We start from the raw sequence: 24433 nt of genomic DNA on the forward strand, positions 1-24433 counted from the left end.
CAGTGTATCTGATTTGGCAGATTCTCTTTGCCAGCAAGCCAAGTAGCAGAAGACATCATAAATTCTTGGCCAGCAGTGCATTCGATACTTTGATGTGGAATCTAGGATCTCTACTCAGAGAATAGCGATGGGCACAGACTCTCATGGCTGCGTGTCTCTGACTTGGACCCAGCAGTCTAGCGAAGGTTGCCAGATGCCACTTGACGGATTGATAACATTTTTTGGAGGGAAGATGGAAGAGGTTGCAGAACTCATCATGAACCACACTGATATCATTGACACTCTCTCACGGTGTGCACCTTCTGCACCCTCTTCCTCCTCCTCTAGGATGTTTTTGGGTAAGTGGAACAGAGGTCCCTACTACTCTGAAAGGCATAGGTACTCTCCTCGCCCCACTTAGCAAGCTGATCCCTAGCGCACTCATTCTTGTCAACAGTGTGTGCCTAAGCCCAAGCCGATTCATCAGTCAAAACAGGTGGGGGGGGGGGGGGGGCAGTTTTTGACTGGCATAGCCGCAGTCAAAGTAACTGTACCAGATGATCTACCAGTAGGTAGACGATTAAGAGTGTATTTTTCGAATCCTGCCTTCTGAATTCTAGTCCAAAGTCTGTCTTGTCCCTGATGGACTACTGTAATTCAGTCTATGTGGGATGCAGTGAATACATATTCAAAAAAAATTACAAACGGCACAAAATACTTCACGCATGATCTGTGGCGCAGCCAAATACGCCCACACTACACCACTGCTGCAATACCTACACTGGCTACCAATAAAAGCAAGAGCAATCTTCATAATTTGCACCTTCATTTACCAGATTGTATACAGCACTGCACCAAATTACATGATATCACTAGTTGAACTACTCAAGGAAAAACTGAGACACTACCTCATCGTACACTGTACCAGTTGTAATAGGGGTGACCTACAAAGCAGCACACACTGCAGATTTCCCATTTAATGCTGCTAGATGGTGGAATACATTGCCAAAGGACACAAGACACAACATCAACTATGAAAGTTTTCGCAAAAAATTTAAAACATTATACAAAAAATTCCTGATTGATGCAACCTAGCATCAAATAACAGACAGCACAACGAATATACCCAAATTTTGATAGTGCACTACCTCCCAAGTTATACTGCACTACCTCCCAAGTTATGTTTACTTGCCTATCTCTATTCTCCCTCTTCATACATCCCAGACCTGTATGAAATTTGTATATAAGATTTGTATATCTGAGTAAATTTAATGTAAGCCACATAGAACTGAGTCCGTAATGTAAATCATCCTCCTCTTCACACATGGAAGGTATCAATAAAGATTCCACGTTGCATTTTGTTTTCCTGAAGAACTTATCCTGTTTGACTCTGCCATTCTCATCATATAGTACCACCTCACTACCAGTTTGATCCACCCTGTCATTTTGATAGAATTTATATTCCAGTTTCATGGTATTCCATTGGTTGTCCTCTTTTCACCAGGTCTCACAGTTGCTTATGATGTCTAACTGTTGATCTACTGCAATACATTCTTCTGTTGCAATATTGGGGTCATTTTCAAAACACTTAGACACACAAAGTACCATAGGTTACTATGGTACTTTGTATGTCTAAGTACTTTGAAAATAAGCCCTTAAATTTTTATTGTGAAAAAAAGACAAGCAAAACAAAGGAAGGCTACGGACAAAAATTGTGAAGTTAAGTAAACCATACTATCTCTGTTCCACAACAGTTTTCTTATCTTTATAAACCCACCCCCTCCTTTTGCACCTTGGAGGCAATTGCCAAAATGAGGTAGAATCTCTCTAGCATTCAACTACAATGGAATGGCATATTCTGTAATTTTAACATTGTGTGGAAAAAAATTGCTTTCATTGTTGTTAGTGGTGATTCATATGAGTGAGTGAAGGGCATTGTGGTTCAGAAATATGTTGTATAAATATGGCCTTATATTGATTTCATAGAAGTCCTTGCTCTTGCAGTTCTAAGCAAATCTGAATCTTATTTTTATTTTAATACAGACATGCATTTTTAATCGAGGCACATTTTAGCAAATACAGTTATTTAAGCTTTTCTTCTTGTGTCCTTCCCTTGCAGCCTCATTGACTGCTTCATGATGGATTCAGCTGCCCTCAGCATCACCATGTCACCTACAGGAGATTTTCTGGCTTCCTCTCATGTTGATGATCTTGGAATTTGTCTCTGGTAAAATGTCAGACATTTTAATGTTTCAATTAACAACTTTTTGTTTCTTTTACATAGTAACATAGTAGATGACGGCAGAAAAAGACCTGCACGGTCCATCCAGTCTGCCCAACAAGATAACTCATATTTGCTGCTTTTTGTGTATACCCTACTTTGATTTGTACCTGTGCTCTTCAGGGCACAGACCGTATAAGTCTGCCCCGCACTATCCCCGCCTCCCAACCACCAGCCCCACCTCCCAATCACCGGCTCTGGCACAGGCACAGACCGTATAAGTCTGCCCAGCACTATCCTCACCTCCCCACCACCAGCCCCACCTCCCAACCATCGGCTCTGGCACAGACCGTACAAGTCTGTCCAGCACTATCCCTGCCTCCCAACCACCAGTCCCGCTTCCCACCACCGGCTCTGGTACAGACCGTATAAGTCTGCCCAGCCCTATCCCCGCCTCCCAACCACCAGCCCCGCCTCCCGATCTTGACTAAGCTCCTGAGGATCCATTCCTTCGGCACAGGATTCCTTTATGCTTATCCCACGCATGTTTGAATTCCGTTACCGTTTTCATTTCCACCACCTCCCGCGGGAGGGCATTCCAAGCATCCACTACTCTCTCCGTGAAAAAATACTTCCTGACATTTTTCTTGAGTCTGCCCCCCTTCAATCTCATTTCATGTCCTCTCGTTCTACCACCTTTCCATCTCCGGAAAAGGTTCGTTTGCGGATTAATACCTTTCAAATATTTGAACGTCTGTATCATATCACCCCTGTTTCTCCTTTCCTCCAGAGTATACATGTTTAGTTCAGCAAGTCTCTCCTCATACGTCTGGTATGGGATTTGCGTTACAATTCTCGTAGCTTTTCTTTGCACTGCTTCAATTCTTTTTACATCCTTAACAAGATACGGCCTCCAAAACTGAACACAATACTCCAGGTGGGGCCTCACCAACGACTTATACAGAGGCATCAACACCCCCTTTCTTCTGCTGGTCACACCTCTCTTTATACAGCCTAACAACCTTCTAGCTACGGCCACCGCCTTGTCACACTGTTTCATCGCCTTCAAATCCTCAGATACTATCACCCCAAGATCCCTCTCTCCGTCTGTACCTATCAGACTCTCCCCGCCTAACACATACGTCTCCCGTGGATTTCTACTTCCTAAGTGCATCACTTTGCATTTCTTCGCATTGAATTTTAATTGCCAAACCTTAGACCATTCTTCTAGCTTCCGTAGGTCCTTTTTCATGTTTTCCACTCCCTCCGGGGTGTCCACTCTGTTACAGATCTTAGTATCATCTGCAAATAGGCAAACTTTACCTTCTAACCCTTCGGCAATGTCACTCACAAATATATTGAACAGAATCGGCCCCAGCACCGATCCTTGAGGCACTCCACTACTTACCTTTCGCTCCTCCGAGCGAATTCCATTCACCACCACCCTCTGGCGTCTGTCCGTCAACCAGTTCCTAATCCAGTTCACCACTTCGGGTCCTATCTTCAGCCCATCCAGTTTATTTAAGAGCCTCCTGTGGGGAACCGTGTCAAAAGCTTTGCTGAAATCTAAGTAGATTACGTCCATAGCTCGTCCCTGATTCAATTCTCCTGTCACCCAATCAAAGAACTCAATGAGGTTCGTTTGGCACGATTTCCCTTTGGTAAATCCATGTTGTCTCGGATCTTGCAACTTATTGGCTTCCAGGAAATTCACTATCCTTTTCTTCAGCATCGCTTCCATTACTTTTCCAATAACCGAAGTGAGGCTTACCAGCCTGTAGTTTCCAGCTTCTTCCCTATCACCACTTTTGTAAAGAGGGACCACATCCGCCGATCTCCAATCCCTCGGAACCTCTCCCGTCTCCAAGGATTTATTAAACAAATCTTTAAGAGGACCTGCCAGAACCTCTCTGAGCTCCCTCAATATCCTAGGGTGGATCCCATCCGGTCCCATGGCTTTGTCCACCTTTAGCTTTTCAAGTTGTTCATACACACTCTCTTCCGTGAACGGTGCTCTATCCACTTCAATCTCATTTGTACTTTTTGCAGTCCATCGCGGTCCTTCTCCAGGATTTTCTTCTGTGGAAACAGAACAGAAGTATCTATTTAGCAAATTTGCTTTTTCTTCATCATTATCCACATAGCGGTTTGCAGTATCTTTTAGTCTCACAATTCCCTTTTTAGTCATTCTCCTTTCACTAATATACCTGAAGAAAATTTTGCCACCCCTCCTTACATTTCTAGCCATTTGTTCTTCCGTTTGCGCTTTCGCCAGACATATCTCTCTCTTGGCTTCTTTCAGTTTCATCCGGTATTCCTCCTCGTGTCCCTTTTCATGAGTTTTTTTGTATTTCTGGAATGCCAACTCTTTAGCCTTTATTTTCTCAGCCACTTGCTTGGAGAACCATATCGGTTTCCTTTTTCTCTTGCTTTTATTTACTTTCCTTACATAAAGGTTCGTGGCCCTATTTATAGCTTCTTTAAGTCTGGACCACTGTCCTTCCACTTCTTGTATTTCCTCCCATCCCATCAGCTCCTTCCTCAGGTATTCCCCCATTTTACTAAAGTCAGCATGTTTGAAATCCAGGACTTTGAGTTTTGAGTGGCCACCCTCCTCTTCAGCCGTCATATCAAACCAAACCGTTTGATGGTCACTGCTGCCCAGGTGGGCACCCTCTCGGACATTTGACACATTATCCCCATTTGTGAGTACCAGATCTAGCGTCGCTCCCTCCCTCGTGGGTTCTGACACCATTTGTCTGAGCAAAGCACTTTGAAAAGCATCCACGATCTCTATACTTCTTTCCGATTTCGCAGACAGAACCGTCCAATCTACGTCCGGCAGATTGTTGCTAGTTTTAAAGAATAATAATTCCTTAGCATCCCTCCAGACCAGTCCAGGTGAGTAGGTTTGCCTTCTCCTACCAGCAGATGGAGACTGAGAACTATTAACACTAGTGGCAACATTTAAGTATCTGTGCAGCCCCTCCCTAGTCAGTATTTCTTATTCTCCAGCAGATGGTAGGTGTGGTGCAGTCAGTGACTGGTCTGCTAGACTGGGTAAGAGGGGCTTAGTGCGGGTGAATTTTAATTGAGCTTCCTTCTGGCCAAACGGGGGGAAATGGGGGTGGGGGGGAAGGACAGTATAGACAGGACACTAGTCTTGTCCCCCAGGTCTTGATGTGGCTTGACCTTTCCTGTAGTACTGGGTCCTCCCACTACCATAGTCAAGATTGCTGATAATTAGAGCATGAACGAGTATGTGAAGTGCAATCTTTCAGAAAGATGTCTAATGACCAGATGAGTTTGTTTGTAGAAGCAGAGTTTTTACGGTGGAGATATTTGATGACTAAGAGAACTTATTGTCCACACAAACATATGGAGTCATGTCAAGTGACTGTAATAATGTAGAAGAGGTGCAAGAAAAATGTAGTTGGGGCCATTATAGAGCCCTGCAGGACCCCACATGTAAATGAAAAAGGGTTTGAGAGGACAATTTGCCAATTCACTAGATACTGTCTGCAGGATACGAATGAAACCAGTCAAGTGCTGTCCCACAAATGCGTATGTAGTATAAATGAGCATATCCTATGGTATTCAGAATAGAGCCAGAAGGAAAGGACCACTTTCTAAACTATTATAAAACAGAACCATTTTTTGGTAACCTGGGATTTTGTCATGTTGATGGCATTGTGCACAGTTTTAAAAAGCTGTAAATTTTATTTCATTATGTTATCAAAGATTAGTCCAGAATAATGGGTTGTGTCCATCTGCCAACAGGTGGAGACAGAGAATACTAATGAACTGTGCCATACAAACACCTGTGAATTAGAGCCCAGTCAGTATTCTCTATCTTCAGCAGGCAGCTAGATGTTCCCTGTGCAGCTCTGTGACTTTCTCAGTGGTCTGTCCTGTTACCAGGTTTAGTTGAGGTGGGGTTGAGATAGTGCTGTGCCTCAGGTGTAAACCTAGTGGTGCTAGGTCCCCATGGCAACAAGACCTATGTCTGACAGTAGAAGTGGATGTGCATCGACCACTGTGCAGGGCAACCAGGACCGATCAGTGTCTGATCAAACACCGAGGAGGTGGGAGGATTCTAGCGAAGGTTGCCGGATGCCACTTGACGGGTTGATACATTTTTTTGGAGAGAAGATGGAAGAGGTTGCAGAACTCATCATGAAACACACTGATACCATTGACACTCTCTCACGGCGTGCACCTTCTGCACCCTCTTCCTCCTCCTCTAGGAGGTTTTTGGGTTAGTCGAACAGAGGTCCCTACTACTGTGAAAGGCGTAGGTACTCTCCTCACCCCACTTAGCAAGCTGATCCCCAGCACACTGATTCTTGTCAACAGAGTGTGCCTAAGCCCAAGCCGGTTCATCAGTCAAAACGGGGGGGGGGGGGGGGGAGAGTTTTTGACTGGCATAGCCACAGTCAAAGTAACTGTACCAGATGACCTACCAGTAGGAAGGAGGGTAAGTTTGTTTGTTTGGTTTTTTTTTCCAAGAAAGATAGCCCCATTTTAACCTTTGACCGATGAGTTCTTCAAATAGTCCATATCGGTTATGCCCTCCAGTGGCGAAGGAGACCACCAGATTGCCCCCTGAGAGCATCCTTCTTGAGCTCTCTTCACAAGGAAGTACTCGCAGAGGAACTTTCTGCCCATTCGGTCAAGTCCATTCCACCAGATGAAGAAAGAAAGAGATTCTATTCCAAGTACTTCTTTGTGCCAAAGAAAACAGGGGATGCGTCCCATCCTAGACCTCAGGACCCCAAACAATTTCCTGAGAAAAAAAAGTTCAAGATGGTTTCGGTGGGGTCCCTTCTCCCAATGATTCAGGAGCAAGATTGGCTATGCTCTCTGAACTTAAAGGAGGCCTACACACATATACCAATACTTCCAAGCCACAGGAGGCATCTCAGATTTCAGGTGAGAATACATCACTTTCAGTATCACAACCTGCCATTTGGCCTTCCATCAGCTTCCAACAGTAGTCGCAGTGTCGCTGTGCAGATTGGGAGTCCATGTGTTTTCCTACCTGGACGATTGGCTGGTGAAGAGCACAATGAAAGATTGTGCTCGAGAGTCTATGCTGAGAACTGTTCAGGTGCTAGAGCTACTAGGGTTTGTTTTAAACTATAAGCAGCAAAGCAGAGATATTCCAGAGAAGGAGAAGATTCAAGTTAAACCACAAGTAGATTTATTGAGAATTAACTGTACTCAGCCAAGTTTCAGCACTCATGCCTTCGTCAGGGGTATGTAAACATATTTTAAAACAAATAATTAAAAATTGACATACAAAAATATTTTAAAAAATATAAGAAATGTGTATAGATATATAAATATACTTATGAAATCACAGAAACAAATCCATTAAATGAAAAATAACCTGTTTAATATGGTTGAAAAAATGGAAGGAAAAGCCTTAAAGAGCTCAAAATCACACAGGATTTAAAGAGCTGTAAGGATCCAAAAGATCTCTTACTCTTTCATCATTAGCAAAAACCTTCCCTAGAAATTTTTTTTCAAAAACTAGCTCTATTACACACCCCCGGGCCAGCGATGGCCAGCGTTTTGCTAAGCTGCTTCAGGGTCCATGACGGCAGGATGTCTTCTGTGAAAAACAAAAAATGTATTGGGGCAGGCTCTAGAAATAGTAGAAGACACTGAATAAAATAAAAGCATTCTCGTACAGACACAGCGCTTATCATGTGTCCTCTCTAGCAATCTCCAACACAGTGGAGCAAACAAAATGACTTCTATTTAAACAAGCTATGATGTCAGAAACTTTCAGTTAAGCCCACCAATGAGAATTCTTAAACTAAAAGTGTGGAACACTTTATAGGAAAAGTTTTTTTTTTAATTAAAAGAAATGACACCATTCTACTCTTGAATTGAGTCCATTGGGTTCTAAAGAATGCAGCTTGAAAATCCACTTCTGTTCCAATTGCAGTAAAATTATATGACTATCTCCACCTCTTTGAAGAGGCGGTACATACTGTAAAACAACACATCAGAGGTCGTAGAAGAGATGCTTAGATTTCTTACAGTGCAAGATTTTTCAAGAGTGGGGCACACCCTTTGTGGATCTCTTGGCCACTCCTTACAGTGACAGTGTCACTCAGTTCTATTCCAGGCTCAGAGCATACGACAGACTAGCGTCAGATGCCTTCTTCCTCCACTGGGAGAACAGCTTTCTGTATATGTATCCTCCCATTCCTCTCATGGGGAAGACTTTTGCTGAAACTGAAGCAAGACCGGGGAACCATGATCCTGATAGCCCCATATTGGCCCAGGCAAATCTGGTTCCCGCTTCTTCTGGAGTTATCCTCTGAAGAACTGTGGCGATTGAAGTGTTTTACGACCCTGAAAACAAAGAACGAGGGATCTCTTCTATATCCCAACCTCTAGTCTCTTGCCCCCACAGCCTGGATGCTGAGAGCTTTGAATTTGCTTCCTTGTGTCTTCCTGAGGGTGTCTCCAAGGGTTTTGCTGATCTCCAGGAAAGATTCCACTAAGAGGTGTTATTCTTTCAAATGGAGGAGGTTTGCTATCTAGTGTGAGAGCAAGACCCTAGATCCTTTTTCTTGCCCTGCACAGACCCTGCTTGAATACCTTCTGCACCTCTCCAAGTCTGGTCTTAAAACCAACTCTGTAAGGGTTCATCTCGGTGCAATTAGTGCTTACCATCATCATGTGGAAGGTAAGCCCATCTCTGGACAGCCTCAAGTTATTCGCATAATGAGAAGTTTGCTTTTGACAAAGCCCATGTCAAACCTCCGCCTATATCATGGGACCTAAACGTTGTCCTCACCCAGCTGATGAAAGCTCCTTTTTCAGCCACTTGATTTTTGTCCACTGAAGTATTTGACCTGGAAGGTTTTGTTTTTGGTGGCAGTTACTTCAGCTCGCAGGTCAATGAGCTTCAGGCTTTAGTAGCAGATCCACCTTACACAAAATTTCATCATAACAGAGTAGTTCTCTGCATACACCCTAAGTTCCTGCCTAAAGTAGTTCCTGAGTTCCATCTGAATCAGTCTATCATCCTTCCAAAATTCTTTCCCAATCGTAATGCTCATCCTGGCAAAAGTGCACTGCACAGACCCCGCAAGCAAGCATTGGCCTTTTACTTGGAGCAGACAAGGCTCTATAGACAGTCCACCCATCTTTTTGTTTCTTTTGATCCCAACAGGATGGAGGTTGCTGCATTTCTTTTACTTATGCCCAAGCTGGGCTTTCTCTTGAGGGTCTTGTCAAGGATCATAATGTCAGAGCCATGGCGGCATCAGTAGCCCACTTAAGATCAGCCTCTATTGAAGAGATTTGCAAGGCTGCAACTTTTTGGGTTATGCTTTTAGCCTTATTGCTAAAGATGGTAACAATCCTGAGGTTACATCATACTTAGTGTTTTGTTTTTACCAGTGACCAACAATTAGTGAAACATCAGTGTGTAGCTTCTTGGGTGATAGCAAGATAAGTTTTGGTCTAGCCCAATGTTCTAAGGTAACTTTCCTTAGAGGAAAAATAGAACTGAAAACATCCTCTGACTAATGACTGTGAGATAAAGGAACTTGATGGGAAGGTGTATCTAGGATAGAGGAAGGAGCGACAGCCAAGCATAAATCACTGAGAGCTAAGATTACATACATAACATAGTAACACAGATGACAGCAGAGAAAGACCTTGCATGGTCCATCCAGTCTGCCCAACAAGATAAACTCATATGTGCTACTTTATGTGTATATCTGACCTTGATTTGTATCTGTCATTTTCATTAGTAAAGAATATTGTAGGAGACTAAGATTGATATTGAAGAGTACATCAATATCATGGAATAAGATACAAGCCATTAATCAACTGGCAATTCCTGCATTCTTGTACAGCTTTGGAATTGTAGACTGGCCTCTTAAAGATCTTGGAAAACTGGATATACAAACAAGAAAAGTCCATCAAGCTCACAAGGTCATTTAAAAGAAGTATCATATACCAATACTGTTTATTCCTCTGTATTTCATTATTGGTGAAGCAGCAGTGTATTCCATTGTCTAGATCAGTGATAATTGTAGGAGTTTGAATGTGGTTTTACAGCTTGATAATTGTTTACAGCTGGCTTAATGGGAATGGAAGGGTGGAGGCAGAATTTTATTTCTACATTCCAAGATTTGTTAAGTGAGTGTAATAATTAGGGATTCTTTATAGTGTAAAGTTTTCTATGCATAAATGCCATGTATCTCTTGGCTTATTAGTAAGTCTTAAAAATAGTGCAAGGGGCTTTTTGAAGTCTTCTGCCTTTAATCTTGTTGTACTAAGGGTATCTTACAGTAACACAATGAGTATAAAATGCTGAGATTTACATTTACAGGAAAGAAGTAGCCAAGTGGTATTAATTGGTGATACAGAAATTATCCTGGCAAAATCTGCCTTACCACCAATGTCGTTGCTATTAGCAAATGGGTCTAACCATTTGTAGCGCAAAAGAATATGAACTACATAATTACCAGCTGACCCTGCAAGAGACGATACTAATACAGTGACATCTGCCGTTGATCATGTTGAAAATACCATTTAGCAGCCTGCCAATTCAGTCTCTCCATTTTTTACTTTCATTGGCGTTCTATGTTATAAGGGGGCAGTGATTGTCCAAGTTTATTTGATATACTGCCTATCAATGGAGATCTAAGTGGTTTATATAATAGAATAAAATAGGGAAAAGTGACAATCCAAGGTTTGTAAACGTGTATTTCCAGCCTTAAAAATTACCTTTTGACGTAGTTTACAAAACTGCAATTTTTCCTGCATACATGGGGCCCAATTTACACAATGCTTTTAACCAATCTCCAACTTTGGTAATTAAACTAACTCATGGGAACATGCATATATATTTTTTTAAGCCAGTAAGTAGCTTCTGATCCATTTCTATATTAAGTATGTTGTAGTATATGTTTGCTTTTTTTGTTTGATTTAGGTCCAACAAGTCACTGTATTCACTAGTTTCATTGCGGCCTCTTCCTATGGATTATGAACCTTCTACAGTAATGCTTCCTGGAACTTGTCCTGCCCAAGGTAATTATGAAGCATACAAAATCAATCAGTAGTTCAGAATGCAAAGGGTTTTGGAAACCTGTTCAAATCTTCTTAGTCTCAATCAACATTACACATGCCTTTAGAATACTGCAAGTGTAATCTCAAAGACATTACTCATCTATCCTTACAAATGAAATAAGGTGATAATGTGCAGAGATCATTAAAGCCAGGTGCCAGACATATTTCACTTGAGAAATTGTCTCAAGGGAAAAATGTGAAAATGTCAAAGTTGATATTGCAACTGGAAGAAGTGATAAAGAAAACAGGTCATAATTTATTAGGCTTTTAAATTATCTGTGTATATTTCTATCTAGAGAGAGAGAAATATATATATATATATATATATATATATATATAGTATGTTATGTTTGCATATAGGTATAGGCTCACAGCCCTTGGTACAGGTAAAAGGGTACAAGCTGTCTCTGGGTGTGTGTTTAGAGGGAGAAAGAAAGGATAGGATATTTGTTCAGAGGAAGAAAGAAACCTTGCAGGTGTGCAGAAAAAGAAGAGAGAGAGAGAAAAATGTTTGTGTTCGGTAGCCTGTTTTGATACAATTTGTAATTATCATTTGACTCCATTTCTAATGGGTTAATGGTTTGTCTTTGAGATTACATTTTTAGCATTATATTTTCAAAGGTAAGGAGATACAAGACAGATTAATAAAACACAAGATGCATACGTAAAGGAGTATGTGTTGTTATTTTCATTGCTCTGAACTGAAGGTTTCTAAAATCTTTTATTTTGATTGCAATAACCTTGAACCATTTCCAGTATACATGTGATGCATCCTTGTCCTTGAAGTTTGCAGCCTTCCATACCCTACAGGAAAAGCATGCATTTTATACCAATATGTAGTACTGGTCAAATGTCATAGTACCTACTAAATAACATGGTGTAGTACCCATCATGTGTCATTTTTGCACTCTGATGAATAGTACCTGTCCTGGAAAGGTAAAATGCACACACATCTTTTAAGTTTCTCACTTTCCCTTTATGTTCAGATGTTTTCCAGTTAGTGTGCCCTCTAGGGGTTTGCAAGCAGGTTTTAGGAGATCCACCAGATCTGATAAAAATGATTGGAAAAAGTCCCCCAGAAGATTACACAGTTATCCCCCACCCACTCTACCCAATATCTCCACCTAAGCAGAGAACATCAGAGGGTAAATGTCAGTAGGGTGTCCGAGGGCATTTGGTGGAGCAGCCTTTTTGCTGTGCATTCATAACCTTTCTCTCCTCAGCTGATGTTCTCCAACATGATTTTTCATTTTCCCATGGCCACCACTTCTTCTGGACATTAGTGCTAATCCACATTTATACATTCTACTCGTCTTTTGCTCCACTTCCCTTAATACTGACATCTGATGCTACTATGAAGTTCTCGAATCTCCTTATTCTTGGAGACTTTAATATTCACATGGACAGTGTGACCCATGCTCATTCTGGGTACTTCACCTCTGGGTTTTTTGGGGTTTTTTTTTGTTTTTTTTTTTGTTAGCTAGTCTTGGCGTAACACAACATATTTCAGTTCCTACACACTGCAGGACACACCCTTTATCTGGTCATGACAAGTGCTACCACTGTTTTGCACCTTTGCTTTTTGCATATTTTAGCAGTATCCTGGTTGGACTATTATTGCTTTTTCTTTAAAATCTCATTAACTTCTCCCTCAGTACCCCCATCCTCCTGTTGGGTTATTGGTCAAGACATATCCATCATTTAGATTTGCTTACTTTACCGTCACTGCAAGAGTCCTTTCCTAATGATTTCCAAGACCTTTCACCGGAAGAACGGGAATTCTTCCCTACATAAAATTCTACACCTGATCTCACCAATGACCTTCATGCAAAAACGCACAACAAGGTACCATCCCTGGTTTCTCCCCAGCCTGCACCTGTGGTGGCAACAGGCGGGGAGGGTGGAACACCTTTGGCGGAAACATAAAACACCAAATTCGCTTACATGTAGTAGGCAGACCCAGCAACATTACATAGCTCAAAAACGAACAGCAAAAAGAACTATTTTTCTAATCAGATCCAAAAGGTTTCTAATTCCACCAAACACCTTTTAAAGTCTTCAATACACAGGTATCTCTGTATGCACAGAGTACCCCTACTATTAACCTCTCTTCGTATACTTTAGTAACCTGCTTCCTCTCAAAGATTGAGAAATTTCGAGCCTCTTTCACATCTACCAGCGCTCCAGTTTCCACTGATTCTTCTCTCCTCCCTGTACCACACAGATTTAATCAGCATCTTAGACTTTCCTTAATATTCCTTCTTTTCAGGCCTTCACAAAGATTCTTTCAAAACTAAACGCCCATTTTTTGCCCCTTGGACCCTTTAGCCTGGTGGTTAGTGCAGTGGACTTTGATCCTGGGGAACTGAGTTCAATTCCCACTGCAGCCTTCTGACTCTGAGCAAGTCACTTAACCCTCCATTGCCCCTGGTACAAAATAAGTACCTGAATATATGTAAACCACTTTGAATGTAGTTGCAAAAACCTCAGGCGGTATATCAAGTCCCATTTCCCTTTCCCTTCCCATCAAACTGGCTGAAATTACCCCCCTCTAGGACTACTACTTTTCATCTGCTCTATAACTATGAATAGTCTTTCCACAGGCAAGGTCCCTACATCTCTTAAAAGTGCCCTCATCAAGCAACTCAAACCTTCCATTCCTGTCAAATCCTGGAATCTGTAGTACTTCAGCAACTCCAATCTGCATCTACCTCAATCTGGATTCAGGGCGGGTTACAGCAGTCTTGAGTGAACTTCACTGTCACTTAGAATGTGATAAGATTGCACTAGTGGAGTCATGGATCTTTCTGCTGCTTTCAACATGATTGATCACAACCTAGTTGGCGGACTTGGTGGACAAGCTCCCTTCTGAACAGGCCAAGCCCTTTCAGCAGGTGGTCAGGCAGCTGAAGGCGTGTAGGAAATTCCTTACCAGGGGGGTCTTTGACTCTTTTGATGTTGCATCCAGGGCCGCTGCGCAGGGTGTGGTGATGCGCAGGCTCTCATGGCTGCGCGCCTCCGACCTGGAAAATCGAATCCAGCAGCGGATTGCGGATGCCCCTTGCCGGGGGGACAATGTTTTTGGGGACAAGATCGAACAGGTGGTTGAACAGCTCCACCAGCGGGATACCGCTTTCGACAAGTTCTCCCGCCGGCCGCCTTCGGCCTCTACCTCTTCGGGTAGACGTTTTTATGGGGGAAGGAGGACGGTTCCCTATTCTTCCGGTAAGCGTAGGTACAATCCTCCTTCCCGCCGGCCTGCTGCTCAGGCTAGACCCCAGCTTGCTCGCTCTCGTCAGCAGCGCGCGCCTCAGGCCCCTGCGGCTCCCCAGCAAAAGTCAGGGGCGGGCTTTTGACTGGCTCCTGCAGAGCATAGCCGACGTTCCAGTATCTGTGCCGGACGGCCTACCGGTCGGGGGGAGGTTAAAATTTTTTCAGCAAAGGTGGCCTCTTGTAACCTCCGATCAGTGGGTTCTCCAAATAGTCCTGCTAGGGTACTCTCTCAATTTGACCTCAAAGCCTCCAAATTGCCCACCGGGAACTCAGTCCTTCAGCTTCCAGCACAGGCAGGTACTTGCAGAGGAACTCTCCGCCCTTCTCAGCACCAATGCGGTCGAGCCCGTGCCACTGGGGCAGGAAGGGCTGGGATTCTATTCCAGGTACTTCCTTGTGGAAAAGAAAACAGGGGGGGGTGCGTCCCATCCTAGACCTAAGGGCCCTGAACAAATATCTGGTCCGAGAAAAGTTCAGGATGCTTTCCCTGGGCACCCTTCTTCCCATGATTCAGGAAAATGACTGGCTATGCTCTCTGGACTTAAAGGATGCCTATACGCACATCCCGATTCTGCCAGCTCACAGGCAGAATCTTCGATTTCGTCTGGGAACATGGCATTTTCAGTACTGTGTGCTACCCTTTGGGCTCGCCTCCGCGCCCAAAGTGTTCACCAAATGCCTAGCCGTAGTAGCGGCTTCTCTATGCAGGCTGGGAGTGCATGTGTTCCCTTACCTCGACGATTGGCTGGTAAAGAACACCTCTGAGGCAGGAGCTCAGCAGTCCATGCAGGTGACTATTCGACTCCTGGAGCTGCTAGGGTTTGTGATAAATTATCCAAAGTCCCACCTTCTTCCAGTTCAGAAACTCAAATTCATAGGAGCTCTGCTGGATTCTCAGACGGCCCGTGCCTACCTTCCAGAGACCAGGGCCGACAATCTGCTGACCCTTGTCTCCTCGGTGCGGGCGTCTCAGCAGATCACAGCTTGGCAGATTTTGAGATTGCTCGGCCACATGGCCTCCACGGTTCACGTGACTCCCATGGCCCGCCTTTTTATGAGATCAGCTCAATGGACCCTAGCCTCCCAGTGGTGCCAGGCTGCTGGGAGCCTAGAGGACGTGGTCCGCTTGTCCACGCGGTTTCTCCTCTCCCTTCATTGGTGGACAGTTCGATCCAATTTGACCCTGGGACGTCCCTTCCAGATTCCTCAGCCGCAAAAGGTGCTGACCACGGACGCGTCACTCCTGGGGTGGGGAGCGCATGTCGATGGGCTCCACACCCAGGGGACTTGGTCCGTCCAGGAACAAGGTCTACAGATCAACCTCCTGGAGTTGCGAGTGGTCTGGAATGCTCTCAAGGCTTTCAGGGATCGGCTGTCCCATCAAATTATCCAAATTCAGACAGACAACCAGGTTGCTATGTATTACATCAACAAGCAGGGGGGCACCGGATCTCGCCCCCTGTGTCAGGAAGCCGTCAGCATGTGGCATTGGGCATTCCGGTTCGGCATGTGGCTTCAGGCCACGTATCTGGTAGGCGTAAACAACAGTCTGGCCGACAGATTGAGCAGGATCATGCAACCGCACGAGTGGTCGCTCAGTTCCAGAGTGATTCGCGAGATCTTCCAAGTGTGGGGCACCCCCTTGGTGGACCTCTTTGCCACTCAGACCAATCACAAGGTCCCTCAGTTCTGTTCCAGGCTGCAGGCCCACGGCAGACTGGCGTCGGATGCTTTCCTTCTGTTTTGGGGGGAAGGCCTGCTGTGCGCGTATCCTCCCATTCCTCTGATAGGGAGGACTTTGCTGAAACTCAAGCAAGACAGGGGAACCATGATTTTGATTGCTCCTTTTTGGCCTTGTCAGATCTGGTTCCCTCTTCTTCTGGAGTTGTCTTCCAAAGAACCGTGGAGATTGGACTGCTTTCCAACCCTCATCACGCAGAACGAGGGGGCGCTTCTCCATCCCAACCTCCGGTCTCTGGCCCTCACGGCCTGGATGTTGAGAGCGTAGACTTCGCCTCCTTGGGTCTGTCAGAGGGTGTCTCCCGAGTCTTGCTTCCAGGAAAGATTCTACCAAGAGGAGTTATTTTTTTCCTCTGACGACGGTTTGCTGTGTGCTGTGATGGCAAGGCCTTAGATCCTCGTTCTTGTCCTACACAGACCCTGCTTGAATACCTTCTACATTTATCGGAGTCTGGTCTTAAAACCAACTCTGTAAGGGTTCATCTTAGTGCGATTAGTGCATACCATTACCATGTGGAAGGTAAGCCGATCTCTGGACAGCCTTTAGTAGTTCGCTTCATGAGAGGTTTGCTTTTGTCAAAGCCCCCACTCAAACCTCCTACAGTGTCATGGGATCTCAATGTCGTTCTCACCCAGCTGATGAAACCTCCTTTTGAGCCGCTGGACTCCTGTCATCTGAAGTACTTGACCTGGAAGGTCATTTTCTTGGTGGCAGTTACTTCAGCTCGCAGAGTCAGTGAGCTTCAAGCCTTGGTGGCTCATGCTCCTTGTACCAAATTTCATCATAACAGGGTAGCCCTCCGCACTCACCCTAAGTTCTTGCCGAAGGTGGTGTCGGAGTTCCATCTGAACCAGTCAATTGTCTTGCCAACATTCTTTCCCCGTCCTCATACCCGCCCTGCTGAACGTCAACTGCACACATTGGACTGCAAGCGAGCATTGGCCTTCTATCTGGAGCGGACAAGCCGACACAGACAGTCCGCCCAACTTTTTGTCTCTCTTGATCCCAACAGGAGGGGAGTGGCTGTCGGGAAACGCACCATATCCAATTGGCTAGCAGATTGCATTTCCTTCACTTACGCCCAGGCTGGGCTGACTCTTGAGGGTCATGTCACGGCTCATAGTGTTCGAGCCATGGCGGCGTCAGTGGCCCACTTGAAGTCAGCCACTATTGAAGAGATTTGCAAGGCTGCGACGTGGTCATCTGTCCACATATTCACATCTCACTACTGCTTTCAGCAGGATTCCCGACGTGACAGTCGGTTCGGGCAGTTGGTGCTGCAGAATCTGTTTGGGGTTTAGAATCCAACTCCACCCCCCCAGGCCCATTTTTATTCTGTTCCAGGCTGCACTCTCAGTTAGTTGGAAAAGTTTAGGTCAATCTCAGATATGTCCTCGCCGTTGCGAGGCCCAATTGACCAATGTTTGTTGTTTTGAGTGAGCCTGGGGGCTAGGGATACCCCATTTGTGAGAACAAGCAGCCTGCTTGTCCTCGGAGAAAGCGAATGCTACATACCTGTAGAAGGTATTCTCCGAGGACAGCAGGCTGATCTCACCTACCGCCCACCTCCCCTTTGGAGTTGTGTCTTCCCTTCTCTTGTTTTTGCTTGGTACGAGACTAGAGAACACGAGCGATTTCGGGCGGGAAGACGGCCGCGCATGTGCACATCGCAGGCGCGCGCAAGAACTAGCAAACTCTGTTGCTAGGAAGATCTCCGATCGGAGGGGTTGCCGTGGACATCACCCATTTGTGAGAACAATCAGCCTGCTGTCCTCGGAGAATACCTTCTACAGGTATGTAGCATTCGCTCTATACTGGGTCAGGCCAATGGTCCATCTAGCCCAGTATCCTGTTTTCCAAATAGTGGCCAAGCCAGGTCTCAAGTACCTGCCAGAAACCCAAATCGTGGCAGCACTCCATTCTACAAATCCCAGGTCAAGCAGTTGCTTCCTATGTCTGTCTCAATAGCAGACTATGGATTTTCCTCCAGGAATTTGTCCAAACCTTTTTTTAAACCCAGATATGACTGGCTGATCAGGGCCTCGTCGGAGCAGATGGGTTGTCGAGTGACTACCTGGGTTATGGCACTTGCTGTCTCAAAGGTAGGTTATCAATCTGCACAAGAGTCATCTGGTCCCAACATGGACTTTGGAATATCTGGACGTATGGTTCGATGTGACCCAGGGCCAGATGTCTTTCCCAGAACGAAGACACAAGCTTCAAGAACAAATTCACAGCTTGTTGCGAATTCTGAATCCCCGAGCTTGGGATTATGTTCAGGTGCTGGGCTCTACAGTGGTGTCCTTGGAAGTGGGGTCTTGAGCCAGAGCTCCCATGCATCCGCTCCAGCAGTCTTTCTTGTCCCGGTGGTTTCAGGGCTACAATTAGTGTCTCATGTGGAGAACTTTGGCAAAGAATGGTATGTTGGGGTGGCTTTAACCAGACAAGCTCCTCTGAGGTGTGTCTCTGGCGTCTCCCCATTGGGGATAGCTGTAGCCAGATAGCCTGACAGGTTGGGGAGCCCACTGTCTTCAACACTCTGCTCGGTCTGTGGAGCTGCATGGCAGCACTGTGGCAGCCCAATTGGCTGGGGCTTAGAGTGGTACATAATGCTCTTCAAGCCTTTCAGTCTGTTCTGGTGGGCAAACCAACTCGGGTTAAAACGAACAATAATGGAGATAAAGGACATCCTAGCCAAGTACTCCTATGAATGGTAAACTGATCAGAAAGCAACCCATTTTACCTACATCCTAGCTTTCAGACCTTGATAGAGTATGGATTATAGTAATGAAGTACTCTCCCACTCCATATTTTTCTAGTATAACATACATAAAGCTCCACACCACTTGATCAAACGCATTCTCAACATCAAAACGTATCAATAGAGGGAATTTGATAATGTTTTGCCAGTTCTAGAGAGGCCAGAATTTTACGAACATTTTTAACCGTATGTCTTATCGAACAAACCCAACCTGAGGCTTTGCTATAAGAGATGGCAAAAATTGGGCAAATCTGTTTGCAAAACTTTAGCTAGAAGTTCAGTCTCAAAATTTGAGTAGTGAGATGGGGCGTAAGACTCAGGTAAGGTTATGCTATTTCCCGGTTTGGCAGTACCACAACTGGGCCAGTTTTAATATGTCCAGCAAAATTTGAGACCTTGTAGCCTTAGCAAGCATAGACTTAAGTGAACCTACTACATTATTTTTCAAATTTTATAAAATTTCTCTCTCAAACCATCTGGTGCTGGACCCTTATGTAACTCTGCTGACCTTCCCAGCCAGTTTTATCCTCAGTGAGAGCCATGCTCAAAGTGCCCCTATCTTCCTCAGCCAGGCTGGGCAGATCCATAGTAGACATAAAGCTCCCTGCTGGTTTCTAAGCATTTTGACGTGCTGTGGCCCTTCCCATGCTTTTGCCAGCCTTGCTAGCAATCTCCCACTTTATTACTGTGTTTATAGTAAAAGTAGTACTTTTGTGCTCTTTGGTGAAGCAAGTCATTTAAAGCTAATTGGGATCTCAATATTTGAGCTTTGGCATGTGGGGAAGGATGTAGACCATAAATATTGCCTGACTTGTTTTTCCAGCCTAAGAAATTCCTGATCTTGAACTCTTTCTGTGAATAGTATAAGCTAATATTTCCCCTCTCAATACGGCCATAACCCAAAACTAATTTATATACAAAACAAAAATATTAGTCTTGTCATAGGAGGGGGCAAAAATATTTTGACAATGGGAGGGGAGGCCTTACAAGTCAAAAAAAATTGAAAACCCTTGGGCTCAGAACAATGTTTTCCTACCTTTCTAAGCCTGTGTGTGCCATACAGCCACTGCAGAGCAGTATGGGCGTGGAAGAAGATTCATATGTCAAAAAAGAGGGAAGCACTGAAAGCGCTGCCAGCTTCTTCCGAATTAAAAAAAAAAAAAGTGTTCCTCTTGTCTCAGCCTGGGTGAAAAATCATAGACTAGAAGAGCACAAAAGGAGGAGGTGCTGTGAACAATATGGGGATAATTCTATAAAATGAGTACATAACGATTACATGCATAAATGATTAGAATATTGGCAAATAATGATTATGTGCACATAAATGCCCCAAATTCTGCCTAAGTTCTAGTCTGTAAATACATGTATATGTTAAATAATGCATATTTGACAGATGGGTGTACACAAGTGGAGCATGGGTAGGAATCACACTTAAGCTTATAACTTATAGAATACTATAAGTATTCTGAATTTTAGGTGCAGGCACTCACACCAGCTCTATAACTGGCTTAAGTGCTTGCGCCTAAGGGGATATGTTAGTGTCCTAAGTTCTATAGTGCATAACAGTGAGAGGGGCATGGATATGGGCAAGGGTACTCCAAGCACTTACCTGCTAACTTTTTAGAATACTGTTAGTTACGCAAATAATTGACAACATTTAGGCACAAACATTTACATCAGCCTTTTACATATCATAAATGATTATGCCTAAAGTTAGCCGTATAAATGCTGACATTCTAGTATTTTATAATGCTAATTTTGTGCTTAGCACACATCATCCGAGTGCCTTTTATAGAATAACCTCCTACAGCAAGTCAAAAGAAATATCTAACAGTCGCCCCCTCTGGCAATGGCTTATTGCTACTACATCGGAGGCAAGCAATATGCATTCTACCTTCAAAATTTTGATATTATTAAAGATGAGTGCAATGTGATAATGTTTATAAATATTATTTAGTCTTAAAATCATATATATTAGGGCCCCTATGTGGTTAAATGAGTAGTAGGCAAGGGGCCAGTAACAAGGCTGAGCCCCAAGCCTGCTCATTTGAGGGATAGGGGCTTTCAAGAGAGTGGGGAAGGAGGAGGAAGGTGAGGGGTAGTGAGCATGGAGAAAACAGGAGGAGATTTTGTGGGGAATTGAAGGAGAGGATGAGTGGGGGAAGTTGTGACAGAAGGTCTGTGAGTGGCTTTGGCAGCTTTGCAATGTGAGAAAAATGCCTGGGTTTGCTGGACAGTCGTTTTCATGGCATCTGCCTCTGTCTCTGAACCCTGTCCCACTCCTGTCACCGACCACAGCAGCAATTCATATTCACTGCCTGCTTCGGCCCGCAGGCTTCCCTCTGCCGCATCGCACCATTGAGGAAACAGGAAGTGATGTCAGGGCGGGACGCGACAGAGGGAAACCTGCAGGGCCGGCGCAGGCAATGATTAAGAATCACTGCTGCATTGTTTCTCAGCTGCAGCTTTGGGTGAACTGTGTGTCAGACGGCGGTGGTGGGAAGCAGGGATTCGCTGTTCTTGCAGTCTTGTGCCTTCTCCCAAGCTACAGGCCAGCTGTATGATGGCAGTGTGCACATGACGCATACCCTTATCTCCCATCTCCTTGCGCGGCACCCATGTGTGCCGTGGCGCACAGTTTAAACACTGTCCTACAGTGATATGACAGTTTTTGCCCCCTTCTGATTTTCCCTATTGCATGTATGTCACACTGAGTGCTTTCTGATCTTTAAACAAAATGTAATATTAGACAAAGAGAACCTGAATAAACACATGACAGTTATTAAATTACTTCATTTATTTAAAGAATAAAGTAATCTAACACCCTTATCACCCCTGTGAAAAAGTAACTAGTAACTGCCTTATTAGTTACCGTATTTTTCGGACTATAAGACGCACTTTTTTCCCCCCAAATTTGGGAGGAAAATGGGGGGTGCGTCTTATAGTCCGAAGGTAGAGATTTAGCAGGCCAGCCCGCCCTCCATCCGAGTTCAGGATCGCCCTCCCTAGGGTTACCTCCCCTCCCCCCGGCCCTGTCATGACCTCTCCCCTTACTCACGCGATCTTCCCTGGTGGTCTAGTGACATCAGGGCAGGAAAGAGCCCCCTCTTTCCTGCCCAGCGCGCTGCTCTGCATCCTCCTGTATGCTGCCTGTGACGGTCTCGGCGAGATTCAAAATGGCCGCTGAGAATTGAAGTGGCCTCGCGAGACTTCAATTCTCGGCGGCCATTTTGAATCTCGCCGAGACCGTCACAGGCAGCATACAGGAGGATGCAGAGCAGCGCGCTGGACAGGAAAGAGGGGGCTCTTTCCTGCCCCGATGTCACTAGACCACCAGGGAAGATCGCGTGAGTAAGGGGAGAGGTCGTGACAGGGCCAGGGGGAGGGGAGGTAACCCTAGGGAGGGCGATCCCAAACTCGGAGGGAGGGATTTGGACAAGACGCACCGGAGCACCTAGGTTTTAGAGGAGGGAAAAAGTGCGTCTTATAGTCTGAATTTTTTTTTTTTCCTATTTCCCTCCTCTAAAACCTAGGTGCGTCTTATGGTCCGGTGCGTCTTATAGTCCGAAAAATACGGTAATAACCGGTTGCACCACCCATGGCAGCAACCAGACACTTTCTGTAATTTATCAGTCTTTCTCACTGCTGTTGCGGAATCTTCAACACCCTTCTTTACAGAACTGCTTTCATTCAGACACATTTGTAGGTTTCCATGGATGAACTGTTCATTTCAGGTTTTGCCACAGCATCTCTGTTGGGTTCAAATCAGGATTTTGACTAGGCCAGTCCAAAACTTTAATTTTGTTTCTCCTCAGCCATTCAGATGTAGACTTGCTTTTGTGTTTTGGATTATGGTCTTCCTGTATAACCCAGTTACGTCAGCTTCAGCTCACAGACAGACCTATACACATTCGCCATAATAATTTTTTAGTATAGTGCAGAATTCAGTTGAAGGGACCTCAAACCACAGAACGAACAATAACTCTCAGTAACCATAAGACTGACAAATGATATGGGAGCCAAATAGAAAAACAGATGGATTTGAGAAGGTCTGCATTCTGTGGTTACTGAGGCCCTTTTCCCATAATACACAATATATTATTTTGTTTGTCCTATTGAGTACAGTAGACTATATAGATTATTTGTGTGGCTTCATAGATTTGATTATTTATTTATTACATTTGTACCCCGTGCATTCCCACATATAGCAGGTTCACATAGTAAAAAAAAAAAAAAAGCATTATTGTGGGTGACTCTAGATCTAAGTATTTCTTCACTTTTTGAAGTGTCCTTCAATACTGGCAAGTTTTCCAGGTCCTGAGGCAGCAAAGCCATCACTACACCATCCCACTACCACCACCATGTTTGACTTGGTGGTATGATCTTCTTACTGTGGAATGCTGTATTTGCTTAATGCCAGATATTATGGGACTTGTGTTGTCCAAAGAGTTCACTTTTGACTTTTTCTATAGAATATTATCCCAACTGCTTGGGGATCATCCTGATCTGTTTTTGAAAATGTGAGGCGAGCATTGATGTTACTTATGGATAGCAGTGGTTTCCACCTTGCTACTCTCCCATGAATCCCATTTTTCCCAGTCTTTCTTATTGTGAAGTCAAGAGCACTATAGCTGAGGCTAAAGAGGCCTGCAATTCTGTGAATGATGATCTGGGAAGTCTTTGACCTCCCAGATGGGTTGCTGCTGCATCCTTGGAGTAATAATTACTCCTAGTAAGATTCACCACTCTTCCAGTATTCTCCGTGTGGAGATAATGGCTCTCACTGTGGTTCAGTGGGATCTCAGAGCTTTAGAAATTACTTTGTAACCTTTTCCAGACTGCTATTTGAATTGAATTGGCAGATAAAGGATTTATATGTTTCATTTTTACCACATATCAACACTTATAGTGCTCAAACTGTATTTTTATCAGTAGTGATCAGAGTTGCTTGTTACATATGCACAATTTAAAAATGTCATGTTTCTTTGAAAGATGTGGAGGATACGGAAGATGAAGATGAGATGAGGGATGAAATCATAGAATATGAATCACCAGAGCAGCTGGAGGCGCACCTAGTGACACTATCTACGTTGCCGCAGTCAAGATGGAAAAATCTCTTGAGTCTGGATGTAATCAAGGTACCCACATTGCCACATATCCATCTAATGCACACTGATGTTTCACTGATGTTTTAATATTGGATTTGGGATAGGAAGTAGTGTACTATTGTGGATTAAAAACTGGTTAAAAGATAGAAAACAGAGAGTAGGGTTAAATGGTCAGAATTCTCAATCGAGTAGGGTAGATAGTGGGGTTCCCCAGGGGTCTGTGCTGAGACTGCTGCTTTTTAACA

At 44.3% G+C, this 24433-nt stretch overlaps 1 protein-coding gene across 1 annotated transcript in view; it reads left to right on the top strand.

Annotated features, from left to right (window-relative positions):
* The window catches only part of WDR36 (WD repeat domain 36), a 146838-nt gene that overhangs the window by 108142 nt on the left and 14263 nt on the right, over window positions 1-24433 (top strand). Inside the window, exons 17-19 of the mRNA XM_030193467.1 lie at window positions 2099-2206; window positions 11169-11266; window positions 24073-24218. Coding sequence (XP_030049327.1) covers window positions 2099-2206; window positions 11169-11266; window positions 24073-24218 — 352 coding nt within the window. The remainder of the gene's footprint in view (window positions 1-2098; window positions 2207-11168; window positions 11267-24072; window positions 24219-24433) is intronic.

This window comes from Microcaecilia unicolor, chromosome 2, assembly GCF_901765095.1.
Source record: "Microcaecilia unicolor chromosome 2, aMicUni1.1, whole genome shotgun sequence".
Taxonomy (NCBI): domain Eukaryota; kingdom Metazoa; phylum Chordata; class Amphibia; order Gymnophiona; family Siphonopidae; genus Microcaecilia; species Microcaecilia unicolor.